This window comes from Mobula birostris, unplaced genomic scaffold (assembly GCF_030028105.1).
Source record: "Mobula birostris isolate sMobBir1 unplaced genomic scaffold, sMobBir1.hap1 scaffold_1102, whole genome shotgun sequence".
Lineage (NCBI taxonomy): Eukaryota > Metazoa > Chordata > Chondrichthyes > Myliobatiformes > Myliobatidae > Mobula > Mobula birostris.
In genome coordinates, this window is record NW_027274143.1 from 69,913 (window position 1) to 85,021 (window position 15,109).

The 15,109-nt window shown below is 50.9% G+C and overlaps 1 protein-coding gene across 1 annotated transcript in view; it reads right to left on the bottom strand.

Annotated features, from left to right (window-relative positions):
• Positions 1 to 273: 273 nt before the first annotated feature.
• Positions 274 to 15,109, bottom strand: part of LOC140192294 (syntaxin-1B-like) — a 16,198-nt gene continuing 1,362 nt past the window's right edge. Inside the window, exons 2-5 of the mRNA XM_072249954.1 lie at positions 14,926 to 14,968; positions 14,310 to 14,447; positions 1,666 to 1,776; positions 274 to 351 (exon numbers count right to left, since the gene is read on the bottom strand). Of these exons, the coding sequence (XP_072106055.1) occupies positions 274 to 351; positions 1,666 to 1,776; positions 14,310 to 14,447; positions 14,926 to 14,968 (370 nt within the window). The remainder of the gene's footprint in view (positions 352 to 1,665; positions 1,777 to 14,309; positions 14,448 to 14,925; positions 14,969 to 15,109) is intronic.

Sequence of the window (15,109 nt, forward strand, 5' to 3'; positions counted from 1 at the left end):
GAATGAGGGGCCGATGGGGAAGTTTTCAGAGCTTCTCTGCTGCCCCCCCTTCTTTCCCTGATCCCCACTCCCTCTTTTCCCCCCTCACTCCTGCCTCTGGGGTGAAGCACAGAAGGACACAGGTGACTGCCCCAAACACGCAAATTGCACGGCAGGAACACGACAACAGCAACGTTCTCCTCCCCCGAGGGGTGGGGGCAAGGGATGGGGTTAGCCCAGCTACCAGTCTGTCCCCAACCCCCGGTCAAGCACCCCCCCCCAAACGAGGCTCCATCAACCGAAGATCCCTCCGAAGGTGGAGGCGATGACGACTGCCAGGACCACACAGCAGATAATGATCATAATCTTCTTCTGCAGGGGGAGAGATGGGGGAGGGGGAGGCAGACAGGGGGTGTGGAAGGAGGGAGAAGGGATGGGGAGAGTGGAAGGGGTGAGATGGAAGGGAAGGGAGTGGGAGAGAATGGTTTGAGAGAAGAGGGTGATGATGAAGGGGGCGTGGATGAGCGAGGGGGATGGTGAGAGAGAGGAGTGAGTAGGAGGGAAGGACGGTGGTTGGAAAACAGGAGTGAGGATGAGTGGGAGAGCAAGGGGGAGGATGGTGAGAGGGTGAAAAGAGTGAGGGGAGAGAGGGAGCAAGGGAGGAGAGAGAGACGGCAAGTTAGACACTGAATGACTCCTCTCATCACACACTCCCAGGGTCAGACAGAATGAATCTCCCTCCACACCGTCCCAGCACACACTCTTGGGGTCAGACACAGAATGAATCTCCCTCCACACCGTCCATAACACACTTGCGGGGTCAGACACAGAGTGAAGCTCCCTCCACACCGTCCATCACACACTTGCGGGGTCAGACACAGAGTGAATCTCCCTCCACACCGTCCCATCACACACTCCCGGAGTCAGACACAGAGTGAATCTCCCTCCACACCGTCCATCACACACTTGCGGGGTCAGATACAGAGTGAGGCTCCCTCCACACCGTCCCATCACACACTCCCGGAGTCAGACACAGAGTGAATCTCCCTCCACACCGTCCCATCACACACTCCCGGGGTCAGACACAGAGTGAATCTCCCTCCACACCGTCCCATCACACCCCCCCGGGGTCAAACACAGAGTGAATCTCCCTCCACACTGTCCCATCACACACTCCCGGAGTCAGACACAGAGTGAATCTCCCTCCACACCGTCCCATCACACACTCCCGGGGTCAGACACAGAGTGAATCTCCCTCCACACCGTCCTATCACACACTCCCAGGGTCAGATACAGAGTGAATCTCCCTCCACACCGTCCCATCACACACTCCCGGAGTCAGACACAGAGTGAATCTCCCTCCACACCGTCCCATCACACACTCCCGGAGTCAGACACAGAGTGAATCTCCCTCCACACCGTCCCATCACACACTCTTGGGGTCAGACACAGAGTGAATCTCCCTCCACACTGTCCCATCACACACATTCCCGGGGTCAGACACAGAGTGATGCTCCCTCCACACCGTCCCATCACACACTCCCGGGGTCAGACACAGAGTGAATCTCCCTCCACACCGTCCCATCACACACTCCCGGGGTCAGACACAGAGTGATGCTCCCCCCACCACCACCTGTTAACACATTCCCAGAGGTGCAGTTGTTGTAGAGTGAAGTCAGAACCTACCCTGCGAGCTTTGCTCTGGTACTTTACAGCTTTTTTTGTGTCCGAAACGGCACGCTCTACGTAATCCACCGAGTGGTCCACATTGTACTCGATACGATCAATCATCTCCCCCTGGGGTGTGCAGGGATGAGGAGGGGAGAGGGGAGGCGAGGGAAGGAGGTAGAAACCAGGTTAAAGTGGTAGGGAGTTATCTGCATCTCCTGATTCAGCAGACTGGGCTTGGAGACCTGGACCTCCCGGTATTGCTGCTAGCATCTCACGGAATAATACGTCAGCCATCCTGGTGTCCGCGTTTGGCACGATGTTTAAAAAGTCGAATATTGAAGGATGAGGTTTCCGGGTACTTGGAGTCACGTGACAAAATAGGCCGAAGTCAGCGTGGTTTCCTTAAACGCAAACACGAGGAAATCTGCAGATGCTGGAATTTCAAGCAACACACATAAAATTTGCTGGTGAACGCCGCAGGCCAGGCAGCATCTCTATAGGAAGAGGTACAGTCGATGTTTCGGGCTGAGACCCTTCGTCAGGACTAATTGAAAGAAGAGCTAGTAAGAGATTTGAAAGTGGGAGGGGGAGGGGGAGATCCAAAATGATAGGAGAAGACAGGAGGGGGAGGGATGGAGCCAAGAGCTGGACAGGTGATTGGCAAAAGGTATATGAGAGGATCATGGGACAGGAGGCCGAGGGAGAAAAAGGGGGAGGGGGGAAAGCCCAGAGGATGGGCAAGGGGTATAGTCAGAGGGACAGAGGGAGAAAAAGGAGAGAGAGAGAAAAAGAATGTGTGTATAAAAATAAATAACGGATGGGGTACGAGAGGGAGGTAGGGCATTAGCAGAAGTTTGAGAAGTCAATGTTCATGCCATCAGGTTGGAGGCTACCCAGACAGAATATAACGTGTTGTTCCTCCAACCTGAGTGTGGCTTCATCTTTACAGTAGAGGAGGCCGTGGATAGACATGTCAGAATGGGAGGGAATGGGACGTGGAATTAAAATGTGTGGACACTGGGAGATCCTGCTTTCTCTGGCGGACAGAGTGTAGGTGTTCAGCAAAATGATCTCCCAGTCTGCGCCGAGTCTCGCCAATATATAGAAGACCAGCATGCATGCAGGAAGGAGCGCCAATGCAGTCGTCGATGTAGCGAAGGAAAAGTGGGGGACAGATACCAGAATAGGTTTGGAACATAGATTGTTCCACAAAGCCAACAAAAGGGCAGGCATAGCTAGGACCTATACGGGTGCCCATAGCTACACCTTTAGTTTGGAGGAAGTGGGAGGAGCCAAAGGAGAAATTATTAAGAGTAAGGACTAATTCTGTAGCTATGGGCACCTGTACGGGTCCTAGCTATGCCTGCCTTTTTGTTGGCTTTGTGGAACAATCTATGTTCCGTGCCTATTCTGGTGTCTGTCCCCCACTTTCCCTTCGCTACATCGACGACTGCATTGGCGCTGCTTCCTGCACGCATGCTGAGCTCGTTGACTTCATTAACTTTGCCTTCCACTTTCACCCTGCCCTCAAGTTTACCTGGTCCATTTCCGACACCTCCCTCCCCTTTCTAGATCTTTCTGTCTCTATCTCTGGAGACAGCTTATCTACTGATGTCTGCTATAAGCCTACGGACTCTCACAGCTATCTGGACTATTCCTCTTCTCACCCTGTCTGTTGCAAACAGGCTATCCCCTTCTCGCAATTCCTCCGTCTCCGCCGCATCTGCTCTCAGGATGAGGCTTTTCATTCCAGGACGAGGGAGATGTCCTCCTTTTTTAAAGAAAGGGGCTTCCCTTCCTCCACCATCAACTCTGCTCTCAAACGCATCTCCCACATTTCACGCACATCTGCTCTCACTCCATCTTCCCACCAACCCACTAGGAATAGGGTTCCCCTTGACCTCACCTACCACCCCACCAGCCTCCGGGTCCAACATATAATTCTCTGCAATTTCCGCCACCTCCAATGGGATCCCATCACTAAGCACATCTTTCCCTCCCCTCCCCCCCCCCCGCTTTCTACAGGGATCGCTCCCTACGCGATTCCCTTGTCCATTCGTCCTCCCCATCCCTCCCCACTGATCTCCCTCCTGGCACTTATCCGTGTAAGTGGAACAAGTGCTACACATGCCCTTACACTTCCTCCCTTACTACCATTCAGGGCCCCAAACAGTCCTTCCAGGTGAGGCGACACTTCACCTGTGAGTCGGCTGGGGTGATATACTGCGTCCGGTGCTCCCGATGTGGCCTTCTATATATTGGAGAGACCCGACGCAGTCTGGGAGATCGTTTCGCTGAACACCTACGCTCTGTCCGCCAGAGAAAGCAGGATCTCCCGGTGGCCACACATTTTAACTCCACGTCCCATTCCCATTCTGATATGTCTATCCACGGCCTCCTCTACTGTCAAGATGAAGCCACACTCAGGTTGGAGGAACAACACCTTATATTTCGTCTGGGTATCCTCCAACCTGATGGCATGAACATTGCCTTCTCAAACTTCTGTTAATGCCCCATCTCCCCCTCGTATCCCATCCAGTATTTATTTAAATACACACATTCTTTTTCTCTCTCTCTCCTTTTTCTCCCTCTGTCCCTCTGAATATACCCCTTGCCCATCCGCTGGGTTACCCACCCCCTTGTCTTTCTCCCTGGGCCTCCTGTCCCATGATCCTCTCATATTCCCTTTGCCAATCAACTGTCCAGCTCTTGGCTCCATGCCTCCCTCTCCTGTCTTCTCCTATCATTTCCGATTTCCCCCTCCCCCTCCCACTTTCAAATCTCTTACTAGCTCTTCCTTCAGTTAGTCCTGACGAAGGGTCTCGGCCCCAGACGTCGACTGCACCTCTTCCTATAGATGCTGCCTGGCCTGTTGCATTCACCAGCAACTTCTATGTGTGTTGCATGGTTTCCTTAAAGGGAGGTTTTGCCTGACAAATCTGTTGAAATTCCTTGAGGAAATAACAGGATGGATAGACAAAGGAGAATCGGTGAATGTTGTGTACTTTGATTTTCAGAAGGCCTTTGACAAGGTGCCGCATATGAAGCTGCTTAATAAGTTAAGAGCTCATGGTATTACAGGAAGGATTCTGTTATGCATAGACTGACTGGCAGGAGGCAGAGACTGGGGACAAAACAAGCTTTTTCAGGCTGGCTACCAGTGACTCGTGGTGTTCCGCAGGGATTGGTGTTAAGTCCACTACTTCTTACACTAATGATTTTGATGATGGAATTGATGGCTTTATGGCTGAGTAAGGATATGATACGAAGAGAGGTGCAGGGGCAGGTAGTGTTGAGGAAGCAGAGAGTCTGCAGAAAGTCTTGGACAGATTTAGAAAATGGGCAAAGAAGTGGCAGATGAAATATAGTGTAGGGCACTGTATGGCTGTAGGGCACTGTACGGCTGTAGAGCAGTGTATGGTTGTAGGGCACTGTACGGCTGTAGGGCACTGTATGGCTGTAGGGCAGTGTACGGCTGTAGGGCACTGTACGGTTGTAGGGTACAGTATGGCTGTAGGGCACTGTATGGCTGTAGGGCACTGTATGGCTGTAGGGCAGTGTATGGTTGTAGGGCAGTGTATGGCTGTAGGGCAGTGTACGGCTGTAGGGCACTGTACGGTTGTAGGGCACAGTATGGCTGTAGGGCACTGTATGGCTGTAGGGCAGTGTACGGCTGTAGGGCACTGTACGGTTGTAGGGCACAGTATGGCTGTAGGGCACTGTATGGCTGTAGGGCAGTGTATGGCTGTAGGGCAGTGTACGGTTGTAGGGCACAGTATGGTTGTAGGGCACTGTATGGCTGTAGGGCACTGTATGGCTGTAGGGCACTGTATGGCTGTAGGGCACTGTACGGCTGTAGGGCAGTGTACGGCTGTAGGGCAGTGTACGGCTGTAGGGCACTGTACGGTTGTAGGGCACAGTATGGTTGTAGGGCACTGTATGGCTGTAGGGCACTGTATGGCTGCAGGGCAGTGTATGGCTGCAGGGCACTGTATGGTTGTAGGGCACTGTATGGCTGTAGGGCACTGTATGGCTGTAGGGCAGTGTACAGCTGTACGGCAGTGTACGGTTGTAGGGCACTGTATGGCTATAGGGCAGTGTATGGCTGTAGGGCACTGTATGGCTGCAGGGCAGTGTATGGTTGTGCACTTTGGTAGATGGAATAAAAGTGCAGACTATTTTCTAAATGGGGAGTGAATTTGGAAATCAGAGGTGCAAAATGACCTGGGAGCCCTTGTGCAGAAGTCCCTAAATGTTAGCTTGCAGGTGAGTTGGTGGCAGAGAAGGCAGATGCAATGTTAGGACGAGAATATAAAAGCAAGGATGTAATGCTGAGGCCTTATAAGACATTGGAATGTTGCGAGCAAATTTGGGTCCCTTATCTAAGAAAGGATGTTCTGGCGTTGGACAGGTTTACAAGAATGATCCTGGAAATGAAGTGGTTAATGCATCAGCAGTGTTTAGTGGCTCTGGGGCTTGTCCTAACTGGAATTCAGAAGAATGAGGGGAGACCTTATTGAAACTTATTGAATGTTGAAAGGCTGAAATAGAGTGGATGTGGAGAGGATGTTTCCTATGGTGGGAAACTCTGGGACCAATGTTCGATTGGATGGACGTCCCTTTAGAACAGAGAGGAGGAGGAACTTCTTTTACCAGAGGCTGGTGAATCTGAGGAATTCATTGCCACGGATGGCTGTGGAGGCCCGGTCATTGGGTATAATTAAAGCAGACGCTGACAGGTTCTTGAATAGTCACCAGCAATCAGTCTATTGAGCATATTCCACAGGAGAAATCTCTCTGTTGGGAATCTTACTGAAAAATTTCATGAAATTTGTTAGGAAAAATATTGGAGATGATCCTTAAGAAAGGATTTACAGACACTTGGTGAAGCATAGTCTGATTAGCGATGGTAACCACGGCTTTGTGAGGGGCAGGTCATGCCTCATGAGCCTGATTGAATTGAGGATGTGACAAAGCACATTGATTGGGGTAAAGCAGTCAATGTGGCATATATGGATTTTAGTAAGGCACTTGATAAGGGAAATTTGGCTGTGTGGGTGCAGAATTGGCTTGCCCATGGAAGGCAGAGGGTGGTTGCAGATGGAGTGTGTTCTGTCTGCAGGCTGGTGACCAGTGTGTTCCACAGATGTCTGCTTTTGGACCCCAGCTCTTCCTGACCTTTATAAATAACTTGGACGAGGAAGTGAATGAGTGGGTTAGTAAGTTTGCAGATGACACAAAGGTTGGTGGTATTGTGGTGAGCGTAGCAGAAGTTTGCAGATGACACAAAGGGTGGTGGTACTGTGGACAGTGTAGAAGGTTGTCGTAGGTTACAGCAGGACATTGATAGGATGCAGAGCTGGGCTGAGAAGTGCAGATGGAGTTCAACCTGGAAAAGTGTGAAGTGATTCACTCAGGAAGGTCAAACACAGGGTAAATGGCAGGATTCCTAATGGTGAGAAGGAACAGAGAGATCCCTAAAGTGATTGTGCAAGTTGATAGGGTGGTTAAGAAGGCATACGGTTTATTGGCCTTCATTAGCTGGGGGATTGAGTTCAAGAGCTGTGAGACAATGCTTCAGCTCTATAAAACTCTAGTTAAACCTCACTTGGAGTATTGTGTTCGGTTCCGGTCACCTCATTATAGGAAGGAAGTGGAAATTTCAGAGAGGGTGCAGAGGAGATTTACCAGGATGCTGCTTGGATCAGAGAACATGAGTGAGCCAGGGCTTTTCTCTATGGGGTGGAGGATGAGAGGAGATTTCATGGAAGTGTACAAGATGATAAGAGGTTTGGATGTCGTGGACAGCTAGGGACTTTTACCCAGGTGGAAATGGCTAATACAATGGGCATACAAGGGAGGAGAGAGAGAAGCGCGCCATGCGTGCGCAGCCCTCCGGTGAAAAATGATATCGTATCCATTAAATAGGGGCTGTGGACAATTCTGATTTGATGGAGATGGACGTGAAAGCACAGAGGAACATCTGGAGAAATTTCTGAAACGCCAGTTCGCTGCTGTTGTTACTGCGCGGTCGGGAATCTTTCTGAGGGAAGGCCTCAAAATCCCTGGCTTTGCCTGCTGTTGGCGACCGAGATTGAGGTCGAATCGTTCGGATAGAGATGGCGCTCGGTACTGGGTGTCAGAGAGCTGAATCGGAGGCTTGAAGTTTTCGGATGCCTCGGAGTCGGACTGTGGTCGGCATGGCAGGGAGAGTTTTTCTTCCTTCTCCCGTCTGCGTGAGATGTGGGACATTTGAGAGACTTTGAACTTTTTACTGTGCTCATGGACTTCTTCATCAAGTTATGGTATTGTTGCACTGTTGTAACTATATGTTATAATTATGTGGTTTTGTTAGTTTTTTTCAGTCTTGGCCTGTCCTTGTTTTGTGATATCACACCAGAGGAAATATTGTATCATTTCTTAATGCATGCATTACTAAATGACAATAAAAGAGGACTACGTGTCTTCATAATCTAAAGGTGATTAGAAAAAAGTATGGGGGGGATGTCAGAGGTAAGTGTTTTTGCACAGAGTGGTGGGTGTGAGTAACCTGTTGCCAGGGGTGGTGGTAGAGGCAGAGATATTAGGAACATGCAGTACTCTTAGATAGGCACATGGATGATAGGAAAATGGAGGGCTGTGTGGGAGGGAAGGGTTAGATTGATCTTAGAGTAGGTTAAAAGGTCGGCACAACATGGTGGGCTGAAGAGCCTGTACTGTGTTGTAATGTTCTATGTTACGGGGAGAAAGCAGGAGAATGAGGTGGAGAACCATGGAGGAGACTTGATAGACTGAATGGCCTAATTTTGCTCACGTGTCATTTGATATTTGATGTAAGCCCCCAGTTGGGCATTCCTGCCAGCCATTTAAACCAAATGCTGTGCTGGTGATGGGGCCCAACTCCAGGAAGTTTCAGATGCTAGTGTGGCCCTGAGCCTGCGAGCTAGGCTGGACATGATGTCAAACCTAGGCCACAAATCAAACTTGGCAGTTGCCTGCTGCTTCCAGCCTTTGAGTAAGAGTGGCCAAAACAGAACTAGGAGTAAAATGAAGAGTGAACTTTACCTGCTGTGTGAGTGTGGGGATGGGGTGTGGAAGGAAAAGGGGGGGGGGTGGGTCTCTCGTTCAGCGCTGCGCCCAGGATCACACCTTGGCTTTTCCTGATCTTTTCCCTCTGCTCATTTTCAGGATCCTGATGTCACTGGGGAGGCCCAGTCTTGGGATAGGGATTTATCACCCATCCCAAATTGCCAGAAGAGGTGAGAGGTTGTCAGCATGTATTACCCATCCCTAATAATCTCTGAAAGGTGGAAGCTTGCCTGTATGTACTAACAATCACTGATTGCCCCTAATAGGTGAAAGCAACACACACAAAATGCTGGAGGAACTCAGCAGGTCAGGCAGAAACTATGGAAATAAATAAGCAGTCAACGCTTTGGGCTGAGACTCTTCTTCAGGATTGAAAAGGAACGGGGAAGATGCCAGAATAAAAAGATGGGGAAGGGGAAGGGGAAGGGGGATAGTTAGAAGGTGATAGGTGAAGCCAGGTGGATGGGAAAGATCAAGGGCTGGATAGGAGAGGAAAGTGGACCATAGGAGAAAGGGAGGGAGGAGGTGACAGGCAGATGAGAAGAGGTAAAAGGTCAGAGTGGGGAATAGAAGAAGAGGGTAGGAGGAGGCATTTATTCTTTAAACGGAAGTAGAAATTGATATTCATGCCAGCAGGTTGGAAGCTACCCAGATGGAATATAAGGTGCTGCTCCTCCACCCTGAGGGTGGCCTCATTGTGTCACAAGAGGAGGCCAAGGACCTACACGTCAGAACAGGAATGGGAATTGGCATTCAAATGATTGGTCACCAGGAAATTCTACTTGCGGCGGATGGTGCAGAGGTGCTCGACGAAGCAGCCCTCCAATTTACGATGGGTCTCACCAGTGTAGAGGAGACTGAATCGGGAGCACTGGACACAATAGACAACCCCAGCGGATTCGCAGGTGAAGTGTTGCCTCACCTGGAAGGACTGTTTGTGGTCCTGAATGGAGGGGAGGGTGGAGGTGAGTGGACAGGGGCAGCACTTGGGCCTCTTGCAGGGGTAAGTGCCGGGAGGGATGAATGGCCAAGGGAATCATGGAGGGAGTGATCCCTGTGGGAAGCAGGGAGGTAAAGATGTCTTTGGAGATGGCGGAAGTTATGGAGGATGATGTTTTGGATGCAGAGGCTGATGGCGTGGTAGGTAAGGACAAGAGGAACTCTATCATGGTTAAGGCAGAGGGAAGATGGGATGAGCGCAGATGTTCAGGGAATGGAGGAGATGCGGGTGAAGGCAGCATTAATGGTGGAGGAAGGGAACATCTCTGATGTCTCAGAAAGGAAAGCTCCATACTGGGAACAGATGCAGTGGAGGTGAAGGAACTGAGAAAAGGGAATAGCATTTTTACTGGAGATAGACTGGGAGGAGGCATAATCAGGATGATTGTGGGACTCAGTAGGTTTATAAAAGATGTCACTTGACAGGTCGTCTCCGGAGGGAGAGACAGAGAGATCGAAAAAGGGGAAAGAAGCATGAGAAATGGACTGTGAATTTAAGGGCAGGATGGAAGTTAGAAGCAAAGTTGATGAAATTGACGAGGTCAGCGCGGGTGCACGAAGCAGCACCAATGCAATCGTCAATGGAGCAGAGTTGGAGAGCGTCACCAGGAAAGGCGTGGAACATGGACTGTTCTATGTAGCTAACAAAGAGGCAGGCATAGCTGGGGCCCACGGCTACCCCTCCAGTCCGGAGAAAGTGGGAGGAGCCAAAGGAAAAATTGTTGAGGATGAGGACCAGTTCTGCCAGACGGAGGAGGATGGTGGTCAGGGGAGCTCTTTGGTCTTTATTGAGAAAGAAGTGGAGAGCTTTAAGGCTTTCTTGATGGGGGATAGGGACTGAACATCCTTGGTGTAAATGAGGCGGTCAGGGCCGGGGAACTGGAAGTTACTAAGCAGATTGAGACCATGGGACGTGTTGCGGCTGTAGGTGGGAAGGGATTGAACCAAGGGGGATAGAATGGAGGTGAGGTGTGAGGGAATGAGTTCAGTGGGGCAGGAGCAGGCAGAGACAATGGGCTTAACTGGACAGACAGGTTTGTGGATCTTGGGTAGGAGGTAGAAGCAAGCAGTGTGGAGTAAGGGAACAATGAGTTCAGTGGCAGTGGTTGGGAGTTCCCCAGATGGACAGGGTCAGTGATGGTTTCGGAGACGTTTTTTTATAGTCAGAGTGGGGTCCTCTTCAGGGGGTCGGTATGAGGACAGTTGTCACCCGGCCTCAGCAAGGTAGAGGTCAGTGCACCACATGACAACAGCAAGGTGGGAGCCAGCTAGCCTTTATCGCCAATCCCAAGAGCCCCCTTGAGAAGGTGGGGTGAACCCTCTCCCTCCTGGAACTGTGGTTGTGTCTTCTGGTGTTGATGTTACCATGGTGCTGTCAGTTGAGAGGTTTCTGGGGAGGAGATGGGGAGAGTTGTGGGAGTGAACTGTTCTGTACAGGGTGCTGGGGGTCGTTGGAGTTGCAGGCGAACAGACTGACCTCTTGTGCTCCTCACCTGTGCCTCGTACATGGGGGAGGGTGTAGGGGCAGACACCTTGGGATTACCCACAGGAGAGAACCCCCACCCCCAAGGCCATGACCTGTTTCTGTAGCCACAGCAATGCACAAAATGCTGGGGAAATCAGCAGGTCAGGCAGCTTCTGTGGAGAGGAACAAACAGTCGATGCTTCAGCTCAAGACCCTTCATCAGGACTGGAGATGAAGGGTGCAGGAGCACAAGCTGGCAGGTAAGGGCGAGTCCAGGTGAGAGGGGGAAGTTAGCGATTGTTCATTCCCTCTCCCTGTGCTGAGTTCCTCCAGATTATTGTTGTTGTTCCAGATTATCAGCCTCTGCAGGATCTCCAAGGCTCAAAGGTTCATTTTATTATCGAAGTATTTGTGCAGAATACAACTCTGAGATTCGTCTTCTCCAGATAGCCACCAGAATACAGAAAACCATAGAAGTAGTTGAAAGACATCAAACCCCCCCAACATGAAAAGAAAAAGAAACTAAAACTTGCAAACCTCAAACCCCCACAACCACCGCACACAAAAATCTAACAGATCTCCAAACCCCCTGCCTGCCCATCGGCAACAAGAAAAAATGTGTGAGAACGCAAAATAAAACATAGAACTGAAAGGGGCCAAAATGAACCACAGTCCAATCCATAAATCTCAGAATTTCGATAACATCATGTCTCCTGGAGCAAAATGGTTCATGTGGCTGGTCTGGCTGAGAATCCAGTGCACGGTAACCCCCTACCCACCACCCAGCAAGGTGCAGAACCTGGTGATGGGAATTCTAGTGAACGTCAAGGGGAGGCGTGCGGACCCTCCTCTGTGCATGGTCTCTGCTGGGCTCCTCTAGGCCCTGGATGTTACCTGCCCCTGAACAGCTGGTACCCGAGCGCTGGTCACGGCAGGCAGGGGCTGCCTCTCTTGCTGAGCGCCCGCCGATGGGAGTGGATGTGAGAAACGGGAGCGGCAGTCAGCCGTGGAGTCTGCTGCGTCCTTCAGTGAGATCATGGCTGACTTGGTTGAGGACTCAGCTTCACCCACCTGCCTGTCCTATAACTCCTACTCGGGGATATGTCAGAGAAGGTGTTTAATTTTACAGAGTGGCAGTGCATGGAATGTACAGCAGGGGTGGAGTTAGTGGCCGATACACGAGGGATATTTGAGAAACTCATAGATGGGCAAAAACGGAGGGTTGTGGAGTGTGTAGGAGGGAAGGGGTTAGATTGATCATGGAGGAGTTTCTATGGGTCTGTACAACACAGTGGGCTGGAGGGACTGTCTGCTATATTATTCTATGCAAAAATCTATCTAGTTGTGTCTTAAATATATTTAATGAGTTAGTCTCTACGGCTTCCCTGGGTTGGGAATTCCTCAGGTTCACTACTCTCTGGGGAAAAGTAGTACCATCTCGCCTCAGTCTTCTACTCCCGCCCCCCCTCCCGGGGGTTCCGTCTCTGGTTCTAGTCTTGCCCAGAAGTAGGAATGCCTTCCTGGCCTCTGTCTCGTCCGTCCTGTCTGTCAGCAGATGTCCTCGGTTCAGGCATGATGGAAAGGAGGTCTCGGAGTCACAGAGTGCAGTTGTTCCTTTTTCCTGACCCATACCTGCCGACCAAGGTCCCTCCCCACTCCCCGTCAGCTGCAAGGGGCTGGGCTGAGTTCACTGCTGCAGAGGTATCTTGACCTTGCAACCTACCTCGCTGTGGTCTTGCACCTTATTGTCTACCTGCACTGCACTCTCTCTGCATCTGTTACACCTCATTCTGCATTCTGTTAATTGTTTACCTAGTTATACCTTAATGCACTGTGGTCTATATGAACAGTATACAAGGCAAGCTTTTCACCGTACAATAATAATTCAATTCTAATATACTTCCATCAGATCACTCATCAATCTCCTACGTCCAGGCAACAAAGTCCAAGGCTAAACAACCTCTCCTTGTAACTCAGATCCTCAAGACCAGGTATGCACACACAAAATGCTGGAGGAACTCAGCAGGTCAGGCAGCATCTTTGCAGAGGATATTCTGAGCTGAGACTCTTCATCAGGACTGCAAAGGGTGAAGAAGCCAGAGTAAGAAAGTGGGGAGAGGGGAAGGAGAACAAGCTAGCAGGTGATAGGTGAGACCAGGTGACAGGGAAGGTGGTTGGCTGGGGGAGGAGGGATGAAGAAAGAGGCTGGGAGGTGATAAGTGGAAAAGATAGACGACTGAAGAATGAATCTGACAGGAGAGGAGAATGGACCATGGGAGAAAGGGAAAGAGGAAGGGTAACAGAGGTGGGTGATAGGCAGGTGAGGAGATGAGAAGGCGTAAGAGGGGGAGGCAGAATAGGGTATGGGAAAGGAGTGAAGGGCGGGGGGAAAATTACCAGAAGTTGGAGATATTGATGTTCGTGCCATTCGGCTGGAGGCTACACAAACAGAACACGAGGTTTTGCTTCTCCATCCTGAGGGTAGCTTCATTGTGGCAGTAGAGGTGGCCATGGACCGACATGTCAGTATAGGAATGGGGAGTGGAAGTAAAATGGCTGGCCACCAGGAAACTTTACTGCATTCTTTCTAGTTCAACAACATCTTTGCGATAATGGAACCAAAACTGAAAACAGTTCTCCAAATGCAAGGCAGGCTTTTCACTGTCCCTCAGTATGTGTGGAATAATAAACTGTTTCCAGGCCCTACAGTAATCAATTCCATCTTCCACAAACACAAGAGATTCTGCACACGCTGGGGATTAATAGAAGGGAATAAATAGTTGACATTTTGGCCTGAGATGATGAAGGTCTCGATCCCCTCCATCGATACTGCCTGCTTGCTGATTCCTCCAGCATTTTGTGCATACTGTTCACCGTCTTTCCCTGGCTAACAGGCCACAGGTGGAGGATTTGCCCACTGACAGGATTCTTGAGCCTTGCTGTATGAAGGCCAATCTAGCTCTGTTGATGTACGTCATGGGGAGCCACAGGAGGTGGTGATCCAGCACTGGGCCAGGTCCAGCTTCGAGTCTGGGGTCTGCCTGACTTCTGCAGCTAGGCCTGGGTTAAACGGGGCCAGAGCCTGGCCTGAGACTGCAGGCCTCACCTGGCTCTCGACAAGCATCGCCATGTCGACGAACATGTCATGGAGCTCGCGGATACTGTTCTCCAGCTTGATGATTTCCGTGTGGCGGGTCTCGATCTCGTTTAGGGCCTGCTTCGTGATCTTGGAGTCCATAGTGATCTGGGTAGAGAAGAGTGAGATCTGCATGAGACGAGGGTCCGGCTGAAAGACATGGCCCCGAATTCAGGGAGGGTGGAAGAAGAGATGGGTAAAGGTCCTGAAATCTCTGTAGTCCCTTCCCACTCTTACACCCCTCCCCATCTCCATGACTCTCTCCTTCCCTTATGCCCCCACCTTCGTGACCCCCTACCTCCTCTACCTCTGTGACTCTCCCACTGTCTCCATGATCCCCCAACCTCCCCTGCATCCCACAGTCTCTGTGATCCCCCTGTCTCCCCTATGATCCCCACCCTCTCCTACACCTCTCCCTGACCTTCCTCTCTTCCCTCGTCTCTCTGAGACTCTCCCTTATCTCTGTGATCCCCTCAATTAAATCTCCATGACACCCTCCCTTCTATGTGCCTGTCTCCATCACCCTCTCCCCTGTTGATGTGATCCTCTCCCTACTATGTGATGCCCCTCCGTGATCCCCCCTCACATTGTCAGTGAAGACCGACAGCTTTGCATTCCTGTCCCTCCTCCTTCCTCACAGCCCCCAGCCACTCTGTGTCTCCACACCCTCCCCTCTGCTCCCACCTCCCCTCTACACACCCTCTCCTCTGCTCCCACCCCCACCTCCCCTCTGCACACCCTCTCTGCGTTAACCAGCTCCATCCTACCCA